The sequence below is a fragment of the Oratosquilla oratoria genome, chromosome 14, assembly GCF_046742065.1.
Source record: "Oratosquilla oratoria isolate Oo_2021 chromosome 14, ASM4674206v1, whole genome shotgun sequence".
NCBI lineage: Eukaryota > Metazoa > Arthropoda > Malacostraca > Stomatopoda > Squillidae > Oratosquilla > Oratosquilla oratoria.
In genome coordinates, this window is record NC_134790.1 from 17,532,152 (window position 1) to 17,550,545 (window position 18,394).

Genomic DNA, 18,394 nt, shown 5'->3' on the forward strand with positions numbered 1-18,394 from the left:
GGAGTAATCATCACCAAAGACATGTCACAGTTTGTTGAGATCAATAAAGGTGGCCTTTAAATACCTGGATAAGGAAATGATCAAGAAAATATTACAAACACTGATAAGGCCAAAACTGGAATATGCCGCGCTGATATGGTCACCCAGTACAAAAAAGAATATAAGAAAATTAGAAAGAATACAAAGACCAACGACAAAGTTGGTCCCAACACTTGTAAACCTGACATATGAACAAGGACTGGTCAAACTGGAATTGCCAACCCTGGAACAAAGAATAGAACGAGGGGACCTAATAACCATCTACAAAATCATGAAAGGAAAAGAATGCCTTGATAGAGAGGACTTATTAAAGCTGGACAGAGGAAAAACAAGAGGACATGCAATGAAACTCAAAAAGGATAACTACAGAAGAGAGCTGAAAAAAGAACAGCTTCCCACACAGAGTGACAGATATATGGAACAAATTGGATGAAGACAGTGTGTGCAAACACAATACAAGAATTTAAGAACAAACTTAATCTTGCGAGATACAACAACGCGGCGCCACGAGCATAGCTCCCCTTCCCGTATAATACAACTAGGTAAACACACACACACACACACACACACACACACACACACACACACACACACACTTTTCGGACAAAGCTCTAGTTGCAGACAACCCTTTTTCTTGATCGGTTCTAGAGATTTCGGTATTGTACACGAGGTCACTCGTAAGCAGCCACGTTGTACGAGCTCACCCTGGTTCCGATCGTAAAAGGCAATGGAAGGGGATTATCGATGGTGAAGGTTGCTGAAAAAGAAAACGGGTCTGGTTTGGTCGCCCGCCTCGGAGGAGGACGCGGGCAGAGCAAGGTGATTCGGGTGTGCAGATGTCACCGTTATGTAGATAAATTACGTTTCCTCGTGCGCGCGCGCACACACACACACACACACAGACACACACACACACACACACACACACACACACTATTCTTTTTCAGTTACAGAAGAGACCTGAAAAAGTATAGTTTCCCACACAGAGTGATCGATGTATGGAACAAATTAAACAGTGAAACAGTGATTGCCAGAACTATACACGACTTCAAGGAAAAGCTGGGTGTGGAGAGATACGAAAACGGGTCACAACGAACATAGCTCCCGTCCCGTAAAATACAACTAGGTAGGTAAATACATACACACACACACACACGCACGCACGCACGCACTGTGTGGGTGTCGTGGTTGCGATGATGGCTGGGCAATGCAGCCGCCATTAGCATGTTTCGTAAGATGTTCCGTGGTGTGGTTTGAGTTACGCAATTAGTGATAGCTTTTGCCTACCTTGGTTTTATTCATGTGCGTAATTGTCAATATTTGTCAATATTGTATTACCTCCAACCTGTGTATCTTATCTCGGACATAGGATTCATAACGAGGAGGTGAGGAGAGCGGGGGTGGAAAAAGAGATGACAGATAGGGATGATGAAAGGGATGGTTTGGACACATGGAAAGAATGATTGAAGAAATATCAATAAAAAAGGCATGGAAGGCAGGAGTGGGGAGAGTGAACATGAAGGGACGACCGAGGATGAGATGGATGGATGGGGTGAAGGGGCGTTGAGAAAGAGGAGGATGTCTGTTGAGCAAGGAAGGGAGAGGGCAGAAGAGAGGGATGAGTGGAGAATGACTGTGTATAGATGATACTGTTATGCAAGGAAGGGAAAGGTGGGGAATGGGGTGCTTATGTGTGAATGCAATTTTGACGCAGCCCGAAGGGATTTCTTTCTGTCTTCTCTTTTTCTGCATGAGGGGGCGGAGAGTGGGGGGGTCACCGATTAGGTGAAGTAGTCTTGCTGTGGATGTACTGTGTCTTGCTACATTGCTGCTGACCCAGGACAGTGGGCAGGATACAGGGATGATCCGTCATCCAGGAGGAGCTAAGAGGAGAGAGAGGAGAGGGTGGTGGATGGGAGTGGAATGTGTGGGAGTGAGTATATGCCTTTTGACATGGCTACCCTTCTTGTAAGGGGGAAAAGCTTCGGGCATATATATATATATATATATATATATATATATATATATATATATATATATATATATATTATCAGTGTATTTTGGCAGGAGTTTTTCTCTAATGCATATATCATTAAAATTGATGGCTAGTTTTGCATTAATTATTTTCTTATAGGTATTTTCCATATACCTTATTATAGATTTATGTTCCTTAGAAAGGAAATTTATGACAGTAAGAAGGCTTAGTATAAAACTTAGAACTTTCATAAGACTCATCGGATTAATTCTTATCCTATAAGATAGTACATCCCAATAGCTACTGAGGAAGGGTCTAGAACCCGAAATCGCGATCTAGCTAATATGACTACATACAGCCAAGTCATAAATTTCCTTTCTAAGGAACATAAATCTATAATAAGGTATATGGAAAATACCTATAAGAAAATAATTAATGCAAAACTAGCCATCACTTTTAATGATATATATATATATATATATATATATATATATATATATATATATATATATATATGTATATATATATATATATATATATAATGTGTGTGTAATTTCCTTGACTCTGGTGTTTTTTGTTGAACTGGTAAGAAATGCTCTTAACGTACTACGTGGCTTGTTAGCGACGTCGCCAGTTTTTCTGTGCTCTCGAAGCGTTGCCGTTAAAGTCGTTGCCAGGAGTGCCAACCCCCGCTTGACGTCATCCTCTCTCTCTCTCTCTCTCTCTCTCTCTCTCTCTCTCTCTCTCTCTCTCTCTCTCTCTCTCTCTCTCTCTCTCTCTCTCTCTCTCTCTCTCTCTCTCTCTCTCTCTCTCTCGTGGGTCCTATCTCTTGATCCCCAGTTGATCACACCTAGCTTCAAATTCATGTATAATTCTCACCATGGTCTTGGATCACGTGTTGGACAGCTGATCGACAGCTGTTACCCTCTCGAATGAGAGATCAGAGTTCACGTATGCCCAATCTATGGGTAATGCTGTTACCCTACGCTACCCTCCCCCTCCCAACTCTTTGCTCACGAGAGCTGGGGTGCTGGCTCGCAGTGTCGATGTGTGTGTGTGTGTGTGTGTGAGAGAGAGAGAGAGAGAGAGAGAGAGAGAGAGACCTTGCCGCCCTCAAAGAACAACAAATAACAAAAAACTGTGGAGTGTGGGGGAGGGATAGGGTCTGACGTCACTGGAGCTGCGCGCGCAGACTTCACCTCCACAAACGCCCTCGCCCCTCTTCGTGTCAACAAACAAGACTCCTTGTGTCATGGCTCTTTCTAAATCATCTGTCATATAAAAAAAAAAAACGAGAGGCCAGAGACGGGGAACTGCCAGTGGTGGCCCTGCAAGATGGATGACAAAAATAAAAATAATCATATCTCCTGCCCATCTCCTCGTCATCTCCTTTTGGAGGTGCAACCCCAAGGGTCTGGTATTCGGTCACTAGACTGGGCCCCAAGATATTTCTCCATCCTCCTTATCAACCGGCGACTGATCCCCTTCTTCCAGTCAGTGATACTCGAGAGGATTTTTTTTTTCTACAATGAAAATAATAGATTGATATTTTCAAGGTGGGGCAGCCAAATCACAACTCGAGTTAATATATAAATTTGAATATTATCAGCATGTTTCTCCTCACCTTGCAGGGAAGAGAGTGGGCATTTTCCATGATTGAATAAAATAACCTGGCGACACCCAGAACAGAATTATACCAGTCAGAGCTGTGAAAGTCAAGAAATCCACTTTACATCAAGGCCTCTCAAACAATATAGACTTTTTTTTGTGCTCACAAGGTCTTAAGATTTCTTGATATGACTTTTAAGAGAACCTCAGTCCTTGGAGGTAATGCATGATTCTTGTGAGTCGAAAGTTATGCGATATTGACATCGGCCAGTAACATATTAAAACCGCTTTTATGTGCTTTACGTTAGCTTGCATTAGAAAATATCTGCGGCGACAGAAAAAGTGTGTAAGTCGTGTCAGGTAGTGAAAGAGGTGCCAGACTCGCAATAACGAATTCCGTATTTGAATTTAGAGAATAAAAACTTAGTCATCCCAAATACCTGTGGTTTTGTGCGTCTTAGTTTACTTAATTGTAAAAAAAAAAACATACTTGAACGTAATACAGCGAACTATTTTTCAAGTTAATATGTATCAGGTATGAAAAGTCTTACAAACGCAGGCAGCAGTTTGAGTCGTGACGTCATGTCGCTTGAGTATATCTGTTGAAGAATTGTCGCTTTTTTTCGATACGCTTGTGACTAAGTCCACTATCGTGGAATGTAGTACGATAAAGGAGATTTTAGGTATTAGTTTAGTGATAACGTTTTCATGCTGTGAAATTATGTATAAAAACAAATTGGCTTTAAAACGGTTATGTTACGCCATCTTTGGTCGGCCGTTTGTTAGGTAGGAATGTCATCCATATGTCATATACTCTCATTACAACCCCGCCCACCTTCAGCCTCACGTTTTCTCGTCCTTTTCTTACTCCACAGCTTAACCCGTTTATCCCATTAAATCTTGGTGATATTTGCTATTTTTAGAAAGGTGGGCATTTTCTAGTTCTTGTACAGGACTTATTTTTTATTTTTTGTTAGATTTTTGTTTTGTGTATACCACCATATTTTGTCGATCCATACTTGCCTCACCCCCTTCGTTTTCTCTCTATCTCTCCTTTTACCCTCCCTCTTCCCCCTCTCCCCCGTCCATATCTTTATTTGTCTATCTCTCTCTCTCTCTCTCTCTCTCTATATATATATATATATATATATATATATATATTCAGTACACTACTCATGTCAGCATAACCCTGCGTGTAATTGCCTCGTCGACTTGCGTGTCTGTCATTGTCGCTGGCCTAGGGGGACGGAGGGGCGTGTGGATGGATGGGTGGATGAACGAGTGGAGGCAGACGCCCCAAAGAATAGAACGAAGTTTGTGTAAAAATGATGATGATAATAGTAATAATAATGATGATGATAATAATAATAGTGATGATGATAATGATTCTTGTAACATTTTTCCGCCTTAGCTGATTATTATTTACTCCTTGAAGGATTTATCCTGTGCCGAGTCAGTCCATTAATATTAAGCAATGTGGACGCCTCTGGGCTTAATCAGTTTCTGTGGCTTTACAACGAAATTTGTTAAATGTTCTTACACTGAACTTTAGTCAAAGACGCCTTTCCAGTAGAACGACTCTTTGAGTCTTCTTGGAATCAAAATAACACGTTTGAAAGGCTTTCGTACGCTGCCAAATCTAGAAAATGGTCGTGAGTGGCTACCAGGGGGTCGGCTCCTGAGGTATTATTGTCCATCCTAGATTTAAGTCAGATTTAGAATCCGGACATGTTAAGAAATATAACTACTTGGGTTGAATTCACATGCTGCACAGTGGATGATCCATGTTTGAAGGGGAAGATTTTTTTTTGGGGGGGGGGTAGGGGGGGGGGCAAATGGCCATGCACCCAGTTGGTGCATATGGCCACTTCGCCTTCGATGTCATGCAGTCCAGGGGTTCATTTCAAGCATCCACCATCTCCAGTCTTTGCTTGGCCATGATCACACCCACACTAGATTTGTGTCCAACCTTGACCATTCCTTTGCCAAAAGTTCCTTACGTGACCAGGGATCAGCCTCATGCGACGGTAGTCTTTGTATGCTCTCCTCCTCCTCCTCTTCCTCTTCATCTGAACGAGCCGTTTCTGCCATAGAGCAAGGGAAGACCTTCAAGGAAGTGGATGATTATGTATCAAGGATCTTGGGTGTTCGTACCAACGATGTTTCATTGTATGTATATACTCTGGTTCGTATGGGCCACGGGCGACAGAGTTTCACTAACGGGTTCACAATCCGAAAACTAGTGGGAGTTAGTGGATGCCTAGCGATTAGATTTAGTGTCAGAAGTGGTCCTCTCTAGGAAGCTAGACAGCAAAACATAAGGCTGGTGGAGTTTCCAACCAATCAATCGCTGAATCAATCAGCCATCCTGAGTCCACTGCTGAACGAAAGCCTCTTTCATAGCATTCCATGATTCAGACGACTGCGCCAACCTCTGCGACGTCATTCCTGAAAACTTCTCTATCTCGCCTCTCCACCTTCTGTCTGGTCTCCCTCTTCCACGCTTACCATCTCGCGGCGTCCACTCGGTAACACATTTGCTCCACCGCTCATCAGTCTTTCACGCTAACTTAACCGCCCAATTCCACTTCTCTCACCGCCTCTACAATATCTTTCACTCCAGTCTGCTGTCTCAATTAGGTGGGGAGGAGCTTCCTGTTCCCAAGGGATGAAATCATGAAGGGAGGGAGGGGGGAGATTTAGTATATCCAAAGCGTCCTATTACCCCCCCACACACACACACACACCCACCCTCCCACCCCCACCTCACCGCTAGGCCCCAGTCGCTCAGTTGTGGAAACTCGGTACATTAAATGACATTCATTACTCTGCATTGTTGATTCTCTTTCGTATTCTCCAACACATATTTCGATATAACATATTGTGTTTCATCCATTTCCGTTGGCCAGCGGTCCTCATGCATAACTAAAACTAGAATTAGTTGCCAAGTGACGGCAGTCGGGCTCGCGTGCCAAATCGTGGCTGAAGAGATTGCTCGATTTACTTGATTGCGTCCACTCAGCACTTCGGTTCGGGGTTGAATGACTCACGGCTTAGCGAAAATGCCCCCCTTGCCGTTATAAGAACGCGCGTGATGATGACGACGACGACGACGGTGGTGGTGGGGTAGCGATAATTGTTATTATAATTATTATTATTATTATATATATATTTTTTCAAGTATATTTGGGTACACCTTCCTTAGGAAAATATGTTTACATTCTTTAAAAGTCCAGTTTAATCAAATATAGACGGTACTGAAAGAGTTAACCTTGAACGAAACGAGGAAAAAGATTATACAGAAAATGATAGATTAGTGAAGATTTCAGCAGTCACTGACCAAAGTAAACACTCCAGGTGCTATATCGGGGTTGCGCGTCCGAACATGGCTGAGTAATACACGGCAGATAATTACGACACCACCGCATTTTACCTATTTCTAGAAGTCAAACGAAGCAGGGAATAATACAAGGAGGCATGCAATTAACTTTGTATATATTTATTTACACTATCACAAACTATTTTTTGTAAACAATAACACAAACCATCATGTCTCGCTGCAGCTTACCTTTCCGTTGGGATGAGCAGCCCCGATATAGCGCTGGCTGCGGTGAACCTGGTGTATTGACTTTAGTCGATGACTACATACTGTGGCTTACGCCAGATTTCTGTCACGCTGGGCGATGCAAACTGGATGAAACGTGATACGGTATCACTGTGACAGTGGTTGAATTTATCAGTATTATTTCATATTTTTTGCTCGTTTCATTTATAATGTTATGCTTTAAATCCGGCCAGCCGTGGTTGAAGGAGTTTGTGTGACACTAGGATAGTATTCTAAGCACCACATCCTCGTACAGAAAGACTGAATTGTAATAAAGGATTCAGAAGCTCTCCAAGTGATAAATGTGAGACGTGTTTACACACGAAAGACACATGATATATTACAACATATTTTTCGTAGTTCATGGCGCCTAGGTTTGGGTCGTTTAGTTCATAGCGTCTAGATCTGGGTCGTTTCTGGAGGGATTGCTGGAGGGAGGCGCCGTGCATGATTTGGCATCGTTACAGATTGGGGGAATGTTCGCTGAAGGCGAATGAATGAAGCCAAAAGGTGTTTCTGCTTTATGCTTATGTACGGTTGAGTTGGCAGTACCACAGGAGGGAATACGTGCGCGCGCGCGCGCGCGACGGCGCAGTGGTAGTGTTCGCAACCGCTGTTACAGCGGTCCGGGTTCAAATCCCGCCCAGAGCTGCAGTAATTTCAGTATCGCTGCGCTGAGAGTCGTTACTCCAACACTCGTGGGCGGAGTTGGATGTGTGTGTGCGTGTAAGGTCACAGTATTACCCATTGATCGGTCATATATGAACTCTGAACTCTTATCCGGGAGGGTAACAGCTGTCGATCACGAGTCCAACACGTGATCCAAGACCATGGTGAATCACACACGAATCTGCGGGGATTAACCAGCTGGGGCTGTCGTACCCTGATAAGGAAGACTTGTGCCTCGCTGCATTGCCTTCGATCCCCCCCCCCTTCCCCCAAGGAGCGTGGCTAGGAGCAAGGCAACCTCTCTTTCCCGAGGTGTTGACATGGGAAGGGTGCCTGCATGGGTTTTATTGTGTGTGTGTGTGTGTGTGTGTGTGTGTGTGTGTTTACCTAGTTGTATCTTACGGGAAGGGGAGCCGTGCTCGTCGTGTCCCGTCTTTGTATCTCGCAGTGTCTAGTTTGCTTTTAAATTCGTATATATTTTTTGCACACACTATTGTTTTATACAGTTTGTTCCGGATACCCAACACTGTGTGTGTGTGTGTGTTTACCTAGTATTATACGGGAAGGGGAACTGTGCTCGTGATGTCCCGTCTTTGTATATCGGAGTGTCTAGTTTGCTCTTAAATTCGTGTATAGTTTTTGCACACTTGTTTTATCCAGTTTGTTCCAGATATCCACCACTGTGTGTGTGTGTGTGTGTGTGTGTGTGTGTGTGTGTGTGTGTGTGTTAGGGTTTGTATATGTATGTCCAGGACACCATTTATACACAAAGGTCTGCTGTCATAACAAGGGAAGGATGGGAGAAAAAATACACAGGTTCAGTTCATTGTTATGCGATGTGTTATAGATTCATGTCACTGGATTAAACAGGATACGCGGGGACTCTTTTGTGATCGGCCTTATTGTGTGCCAAGTGTGTGTGCACGTACGTGGAGTGCTTGGGAGCCAACAGGAACTGGCTCTCTCATCAGCAGTGATGACGACGACGACGATGATGATGATGATGATGAAGAGGAGGAGGAGGGAGTTGGGTGTTTGTGCAGAGGCACTGTCAAGGGCCAAATCGAGTAACCACCAACACCACCACCAACACTACCACCACCATCAGCACTTACAAATGCTACCTACAACTACAATCCACAACTTCCAGTATTACCACCACTAACACAAACCTTAACCATCCATCATCACCATTATCACCACCATCACTATCACCACTACCTTCGCTAATTATGCTACCTTAGTTGCTGTGCCTGCATTAATATGTCTCGTTTTTCTTTTTTCCAGGAGCTGGGCTCCGTGACGTCACGGTCGTCCGGGGGGATGGAGGGGGGCCGGGGGGGCGAGGAGTTCACCATGTTCCCGCCCCCCGGCATCGCCGGACTCTCCGCCTCGACAACGCAGGTGGGTAATGATTGAATTGATCCGGTAGTTACACGGGTGGTGGTTAGGCTGCCTCCCTAACCACCCCCTTCCTCGCCTAACAAGGTGATTAAGGGCTTGGATTCTGCTTGCCAAAGTTAGAAGGGGCCAGCAGACGCATTCGAGCATAGAACACTGATTCTGTGTGTGTGTGTGTGTGTGTGTGTGTGTGTGTGTGTGTGTGTGTGTGTGTGTGTGTGTGTGTGTGTAGTGTGTGTGTAGTGTGTGGTTGTGTGTGTGGTGTGTATGTGTGTGCGCATGTGTGTGTTTGTGTGTGTGTATGTGTGTGTGTGCGCGCGCGCGCGCGTGTGTGTGTTTGTATGTGTGCGCGCGCGCGTGCATGTGTTTGTATGTGTGGTGTGTGTGTGTGTGTGTGTGTGTGTATGCGCGCGCATTATGTATATATATATGTGTGTGTGTGTGTGTTAGTGTGAGATACACGTGAGGGAATACTCTATTACTGACATTATGTAAATATTACTAAGAAATGTACTTTTAGACATGTCATGTTCTACGAATCGTAATACAGATATTTCCTCATCGTACAAAAAAGTGAGATCTTAGATAAAGTGTGATTTTCCCCTTAACCGAATGAAATAATTGTACAACAAAAAGAGTGACGAGGACATGACATCTTGAGCTGCATAGTCTTGATATTTGCTGTTGCTTTTGCCCCTCACCGGCAGAGTTGACGACAGTCTGGGTCGCACAATATAATGTAAACGGACCTGTCCAACACAGGGAACTTACGTATGTGTAGTTTTTCTTGTGTCAAGCGGTTTCATTCAGCTGAAGGGACAAGAATAAGGTTTCTGTTGGTGGAAACCCCTTCTTGTAACCTTCTGACATGAGAAGAAACAAAGATACGACGTCAAGAGCCAAATTATACGTTTTGTGCATTGGACGTTTTGCCCAAAAGTAACGCTGTTCTTGGCAGCGAGGCCCATAGTTAGACCATGCGGAGATCACGCCTGGAGGCGCATAACCTCAACCGAGGCCTTCACCATGTGTGGTTGGACTTACAGGGCAGATAGAAATGGTCGGTGGGTGTTGGTGAGTCGAGCTGGTCTGTGTTGTGTGAAGCAAAAGACAGCTCTTCGCTACTCGCTACGACTATGGGGGGAAAAGAAAGTGACCTTTTCATGCCCCGTGGTCGTTCTGTGAAGACCCGGTCGTTGTCACGAATCGAACTCCGTTCTGATCTCGTTCTTTGAACACTGCAGATTACGAGATCTTGTGATTAAACTCGTGGTTCCAGTAATACAGAAGGTACGAGTAACAGTGACGCAGGAGGAGGAGGAGGAAAAGAAGGGAGAGGATTAGTAGAAGGTGAAGGAGAAGGAGAAGACATAGAAGAAGGAGGAGACGGGGAAGGAGAAGTAGAAGGGGAAGGAGAAGTAGGAGAAGGGAAGGAGAAGGGGGAAGAGAAGTAGGAGAAGGGGAAGGAGAAGTAGGAAAAGGGGAAGGAGAAGTAGGAAAAGGGGAAGGAGAAGTAGGCGAAGGGGAAGGACAAGGGGGAGAAGGAGAAGGAGAAGACATAGGAGAAGGGGGGAGGAGAAGTAGGAGAAGGGGAAGGAGAAGTAGGCGAAGGGGAAGGAGAAGTAGGAGGAGGAGGAGGAGAAGGGGAAGGAGAAGTAGGCGAAGGGGAAGGACAAGGGGGAGAAGTAGGAGAAGGTGAAGGAGAAGTAGGAGAAGGAGGAAAAGAAGAGGAGGAGGAGGAGGAGAAGATGGATAATAATAATAATTCCTAGCTGTCACACATTGTGCATTCAATTATGTCGAACGCCGAGCGATGTTATTGATCAGTTTAGCGGCTAGCTCATTGCTGTTCTGGGGGTTGTTTTCTGTCGAATAGAATCGTGTTGAGGCTGTAACCAGCGCTTCTATCCTTGGGGGAGGGGCCTGAAGCCGACTGACAATTACTGGGAGTATGATGGGATGGTAGGGAGGAAGTTGTAAAGATAACGGTAATGTGACCTGTTATATGTAGGTATTGTGACCTGCTATATGTAGGTAATGCGACATGTTATATGTAGGTAATGTGGCCTGTTATATGTAGGTAATGTGACCTGTTATATGTAGGTAATGTGACCCGTTATGTGTAGGTAATGTGCCCTGTTGTGTAGTTAATGTGACATGTTATATGTAGTTAATGTGACCTGTTACATGTAGTTAATGTGACCTGTAATATGGAAGTGATGTGACACGGGATTAATATGTGTGTGTGTGTGTGTGTGTGTGTGTGTATGTTTCCCGAAATATATATAAGCTAAATAGCTCTTTATCTTCGATGATGTTCATTCCGAGGCCGTTTATCCTGCGGCAAATGTTTAAACAGCTAATGTATCAGTTGGTGCATTATCGCGATGAAGAAACAGCAGCAGCAGCTCACACTGGACCCCCCCCCCCCCACCCCACCCCCACATCCCTCCCGATTCGCTTTTGTTCGATGATTTCGTGTTGTTTTCTCGTTAGTTGAGCGGAGTGATTCACTGTAATAGTCCTTGATCAAGGCGGGTAGGCAGGCAGTAGGTAGGTTGGCAGACAGGCGGGCAAATCCATGGCAGACAGGCGGGCAAGTCCATGGCAGACAGGCAGAGGCAAAACAGCCCTGGTACAACTAGTGCTCCCCCTCACAGATTGACAGGGGCTATATGAACTAAATAAAATCGTCTGGCGACAGGTAGAATTAGTACGTATATGAAATGCGGCACAGGGGTAAGTCGAGGACAATCAATAGCAACCCATAAACCATTTTCGCATTCCATCCCAGGCCCGCCTAGTGCTTAGCTGTATAGGATCATCTGACGGCAGTAGAAGGAATGCTTGAGTCGTCGGAATTGTCTTTCCAAGGGTTGACACTCAAGTCTGCAGTTTGCAATGGTAAACCTGGAAAGAAAGAAAAAAAAATGAAAAACTTGAACGATAAAAAATAAATAGAGGACAATTGGATCCACCACGAAAGGTGTAAATATTGTCTTGAGAAACTAAAAGGACGCACAGAACAACAGTCAAACTAGTCCCTAGCTTAGCAGACATTTGAGACCCAATTGAGGAAGAGAAGAGAGAGAGGTGATTTTATTTCTGTCTTCAGAGCTATGGAAGAAGTGGGCAGAGGAGACGGAATAGGTCAGAGCAACAGAAGTGAACAAGATAAGGAACCAAAGCAAACAGTATGTTTTAAAAGATATAAAAAAAATGCCGTTTTCCGCAAAAGTGGATCGTTTTTGTAGAATAGTGTGGATAAAGAGGTGATAAATGAATTTAAAGTAAAATATTAGCAAAGAAGACTATACACATGCTCACACACACACACACATACACACACACACACACACACACACACACACACACACACACACACACATACACACACACATACACACACACAGACATTAAACATTCTTTCCTCTTTTCGTTCGCCCTCGTCTTCGACCTCGTCTTCGTCCTTTGTCTCTCCACCCCGTGACCTGCCTGCCCCCGCTACCGACCCCCTCTTGCCCCCTTGCCCCCCCCAACCCCGCCACCGCCCCCTCGCTCCCCCTCTCGGTCCCCCTCCCCCTCCCCCTCCCGCCCGCTCCTACACGTCAGTTGCTTTTGTTTGCAACCCTTTCTCATGCACTCATGCCTCTTATTGCTGTCTACTCCTCCTTTCCTTCCTCCTCCTCCTCCTCCTCTTTCTCCTCTTATCCTTTTTCTCCTATACCTTTTCTCATCCTATCCTCTTTCTCCTCTTTCTTCTCCTATCCTTTTTTCTCCTCTTTCTCCTCGTCCTCCTTTTCCTCCTCCTTTTTCTTCTCCTCCTCCTTCTCCTTCTCCTCCTCTTTCTCCTCCTCCTCCTCTTTCTCCTCCTCTTTCTCCTCCTCTTTCTCCTCCTCCTCCTCCTCTTTCTCCTCCTCCTCCTCTTTCTCCTCCTCCTCCTCCTCTTTCTCCTCCTCCTCCTTCTCTTCCTCCTCTTTCTCCTCTTTCTAATCTTCCCCTCCTCCCCCTACTCCGCTTCCTTCCTCCCCTCCTCCTCCCCCTCCTCCTCCCCCTCTCCCTCCTCATCCCCCTGCTCCTCTTCCTCCTCATCCTAGTCTTTTCCGCCCACAGGTCTTTTGTCCACTCCCGCCTCTGTCACCCCTTTCCCCCCCTTTCCCCCTTTCTCCCTCCCCCCCTTACCTTTTCTCCCCTTCTCCCCACGCGCGTTCAGCGCCCGCGGTATACAAACATCGTCACTTGGGTCCTTTCTTGCCCCTCCCCCCAACTCCCAACCCCCCAACTCCCCTTCCCTTCGTCTTTGACTCCCCCCTTCATTCTCCTCATCGTCGTCGTCCTGTCCTTCTTCTTCCTCTTCCTCCTGCTTCTCTACCCGTTCTTCTTCCTCTTCCTCTTCCTTTTCCTTTTCCTTCACCCTGTACCCCTCATCGTCTTCCTGCTCCTGTTCCTCTTCCACCTGGTCTTCTTCCTGTTCCTCCTCTTCCTCTTTTTCCTCCTCTTTTTATTCCTTGTTTTTCACCCCCTTCTCCTTATTTAACTCCCTTTTCCTCCTCCACTTTTCCTTTTTCCATCTCCTCCTTTTCCGCCTCTCCACCGATTTACCTATCTGCTGCTGCTCCAACTCCTCCTCCTCCTCCCCTCCTCCTCCCCTCCTCCTCCTCCTCCTCCTTCTCCTCCTCCTCCTTTCTATTTTTCTTCCTCCTACTCCTACTCATACCCCTGTTGTATTGCTTCAATGCAACAACAACAACAACAACAACAACAACAACAACAACAAACGGTGTTAGTCATCGTCGTCTTCAAGAACTCATTGCCTTGGATGATCTTCACATTCTTTGTAGTTGTATTCTATAGCCCTCTCTTTCCCCCCACCCCCTCCCACGTATACTCCCCTCCCCGACATTTCTGCTTTTTCCCCCACCAAACCTACCCCCACCCTCGGTTAGTTCTCGTTCCTGCAACCCCTATACAATCCCCCCTTCCCCCTCCCCCAATACCTCGGCCCCTTGTTCCTTCTGCCCTTGATCCCCTTCCTCCCCCTCCTCCCCCACCCCCCTTGTTCCGACCCCCGTCATCTTTTATTTCCCTCCCCCGCACCCTTCTTTGCCTGCTTCCTATTTCGCCCACCTTCTCCCCTCTTCCACCTCCACCCCCTCCTCCTCCTCCACACCCTCCTCCTCCTCCACCCCCTCCTCCTCCTCCTCCACCCCCTCTTTCTTATCCCGTCTCCTCTTCCAGCCCTTCTCTCTTTTTCCCACTTCTCCTCTTCCCTCCCCTCTCTTCACCGCTCTCTTTTTATTCGCCCCCTTCTCTTCGGCTCCTCTCCCCTTCTTCCCTCTTCTCACCCTCTTCTCCCCCTCTTCTCCCCCTCCTCTCCACTCCCCCCCCCCCCCAACTCCGCTGTCTCTCCAGATCCTCCTGTTTAGTATGTGGTATTGGCAGCATAAATTCGATGCGGTCCATACTTGAAGGACTTCAGCCACACCCCTCCGGACCAGAGTCACGCGCTGTTCTTTTAAAACGGAGAGACTAATCTCGACTCACAGAGGAATGGCCCATGTAACTTTTTATATTAATTATCTCTCATTTCCGCTAAACTCCAATCTCTCCGCACCACCTCTTTAGGATAGAAGCGCTGGTTATTGGTGACTAAATACAAGCAGCTCCTCCCCCTTCCTCCTCCTCCCCTTCCTCCTCCTCCTCCCCTTCCTCCTCCTCCTCCCCTTCCTCCTCCTCCTCCCCTTCCTCCTCCTCCTCCCCTTCCTCCTCCTCCTCCCCTTCCTCCTCCTCCTCCTCCCCTTCCTCCTTCTCCCCTTCCTCCTCCCCTTCCTCCTCCTCCTCCTCCCCTTCCTCCTTCTCCCCCCCTCGTCTTCCACCCCTCCTCCTTCTTCCCCTCCTCATCCTCCACCAATCCTCCTCGTCCTCCACCACCCCTCCTCCTCCCCCTGCTCCTCTTCCTCTTCCTCGGACTGTGCTCGTCTTCCAGTTTCCTCTGCTTTCGACCCCCCCCCCCGATTCCCTTTCTTCCCCCGAGTTTCTCCCTCCCCCCCTTGACCCCTTCTCCTCCCTCACTCCCTCCACCATCACTCCTCGGGATCTTGCACCCGCCCTTCGGAAGTTAACCCCCCTCCCCATTCTATTTCCCCCCCAATCCGCCCTCGACCCCCCTCGCCCCCATGACCTCTCCTCAATCTCACGATCTCGTTCCACTCGCTCCTCCTCCACTCTCCCCTATTCCACATACTCCACCTTGTCCACTCGTCCCCTTCCAAGTCCCCCCCCCCACCTCGTCCACCGTCTCCTTACTCCCACCCCTCTTTTTTCATGGTCCTTTTGCTCCTGTTCGCCTTTTTTGTTTTAGTCACGTTTTCTAGCTTCTTTTTTTCTGTTCTTTTTCTCTTTATTTATGTTCTTGTTCTTTATCACCTTCGTTTTCAACTTTATCTTCATTTTCATCTTGTTCTTCATCATCGTCTTCATTTTCATCTTCACCATTGTCTTCGTCTTTATTTTCATCTTCGTCTGTGAACTTCGTCTTCGTCATGTCCAGGAGATTCTCTCATTACTTAATCATATGACAAAGGAGTCTGTGACGACAGTTTTACAGTTTCATGCTAGTGCGACAGACACACACACACACACACACACACACACACACACACACACACACACACACACACACACACACAAAAAAACAGGTTGATTCGATCATTTTGACTGAGATGATGTTGCCAGCTGCCGAAACTGTGCCTTTGACACCCAAGCGTCGTCATGTTGAAGGCGCCGTGCATTTGTCATGAAATCGTTCCACTTCTTATGATCTTGGGCTTGACCCTTTCACCTGAATAAAATCGCTTGGCGGCAGTGAGAATAATAAAATAGGTGAAATTGGCGGTGGCGCCAAGTCCCCCTTCTTCGGCACATGGAGACTTCCATCTTGTGCCCTTTGGCGCCACAACGGGGGGGGGGGGGGTGCCAAGGAGGTGATTAAGATAACCTGACACTGGGTTGAACAAAATGATAATTGAAGGGAAAGGCAACTGGCACGGAAACGATTTAATATTTGTCATATTTCAACTATCTTTCTCTCTCTCTCCCTCTCTCTTTCTTTCTTTTCCATTCCCCCCAAGGATTTTTGTAGTTTACTCGTCAACTTACCCTCGTCTTCCTCTCACCATATCTGTACCTCCTCTCTTCGCCGTTAACCTCCTTTTTTCATTTCCTTGACCCCCTCACCCCCTCATCCCCTCTAAGCCTGGTAACCTCCACTCAACCCTTCCCCTCCTTATCCCTCCTCACGTCCCTGTACATGCTGTTCCTCTCCACCTCATTCCCCTCCTCGACTCCTTTCCTCTTCCTCTCCTCGCTTCCATCCCTCCTCCCCTTTGCATTCCCCTCCTCCTCCTCCTCGTTTCCTTCCCTCCTCCTCATCCTCCTCGTTTCCTTCCTCTTCTCTTCTCTTCTGTCTTCTCCTTTCAGCTTCTCTCTTCCTTTTCCATTTTCTTTTCCTCCTTTTCCCTTCTCTTCTCTTTCTCTTTTCCATTTCTCTCCCCTTCCTTTTCCCTTCTTTCCTCCTCCCTATTGCGATCCTTTCCTTTATCATACTCCTCCTCCTCCTCCTCCTCTTTCTCCTCCTCCTCCTTCCTTGGTTTCCCCCCATCTTTTTTCTGTTTCCCCTCCCTCCTTCCCCTTTATCCCTTCCTCCATTTCTCTCTTTATCCCTTTCTTCTCCTCCCCTTTTCCTCCTTTTCCCTCTTCCTTCTTCCCTCTTCCTCGCGTTCTCGTCACTGACGATACCTGTTATGTCTGCTCGTATATTCCGTCCCCCTTGTCTGTCACTCAAGTTTGCCTTTTCCCTTCTCGTTGCTCCCCTCCCTTCCCCTCTCCCCTCCCTTCCCCTCTCCCCTTCCCTCCTGTACCCCGTTTCTCCCACCCCCAACCCCATCTGGACTTCCCTCTTTGCCATTGTCCTTGACTCCCCGCCCCCTCTCCGCCCCCGTCCCCTACCCGTCTTGTCCTCGCTTGCGTCCCCCCCCCCGACACACACACTTTCACCCATCGCTTCCTTACCTTGCAACCTCTCTTCTCCCTTCGCCACCCACGCCTGACCTCACCAGGTGCCTTCGTCCACGCCCACACCTCCTCCTCTTCCTCCTTCCATCCCACCACATCCTCCCCTCCCATCCCTCCATTCCTTCGCCCCCTTCCATACCTTTCGCCTTTACGGCGAAAAACGACTCGAACAGAAGCACTCCAGCGTGTCTGAATCCCCGGGTCACATCCCTCCCTCCCTCCCTCCCTCCCCCTTCCCTCCAACCGTCCTTCCCGTTCTGCAGCAGCAGCAGCAGCACCTCGAATCACGCACCCATGTCTGTGGATCTGCCCCCCCCCACCACTCCCGCTCCTCCTCTTTAGTCGTGGATCACATCCTCATACCAACACGCGCATACCTGCGCACGCGCGTCTCTCTCTCTCTCTCTCTCTCTCTCTCTCTCTCTCTCTCTCTCTCTCTCTCTCTCTCTCTCTCTCTCTCTCTCTCTCACACACACACACACACACACACACACACACACACACACACACACACACACACACACACACACACACACACACACGCGCGCGCGCGCACGCGCGCGAATGAAAAGATGAAAACATCATAGACCCTACTTTGCCATAAATTGGAATGTGCAGCAAAGGTATGGTCCTCTCACAGAGTGAAATCTGCAAGCCAGACCGACAGAAGACAAAGATCAGTAGCCAGACTGAGGCCGGGCTCCAGGTAAATCGTACGAAGGGAGACTAGAAGCACAAGACTACCATCGTTGAAGAATCGACGATGAAATCACCAAAAGGGACGGATTAGATTGACGGAAAATCTCTTGATTTGGGGTACGAGGTCATCGCAAGGTCATCGCGAGGTCACGGGGACACATCGAGGAAGACCACTTCTCTGAAGGACGTGGTAAAGATGAGAAATATTTTTCAATACATTTGCGTGAACTGGAAGAGTCTAGGTGATACAGCGCAAGTTGGAACAAAATATGAAAATTAAGCTATATCATAAGCAGAGAATAAGAGTATAATTATGAGGTAAATAC

The 18,394-nt window shown here is 47.1% G+C and overlaps 1 protein-coding gene across 10 annotated transcripts in view; it reads left to right on the forward strand.

The window, feature by feature from the left end:
- Positions 1-18,394, forward strand: part of LOC143032750 (uncharacterized) — a 243,020-nt gene that overhangs the window by 186,096 nt on the left and 38,530 nt on the right. For all 10 annotated transcript variants that reach the window (XR_012967124.1, XR_012967123.1, XR_012967125.1 and 7 more), the window contains exon 5: positions 9,183-9,299. Coding sequence is in view for 5 of the 10 variants with exons in the window: in XM_076197720.1 (XP_076053835.1) it covers positions 9,183-9,299 (117 nt within the window). In the remaining 5 variants the exon portion in view is untranslated. The remainder of the gene's footprint in view (positions 1-9,182; positions 9,300-18,394) is intronic.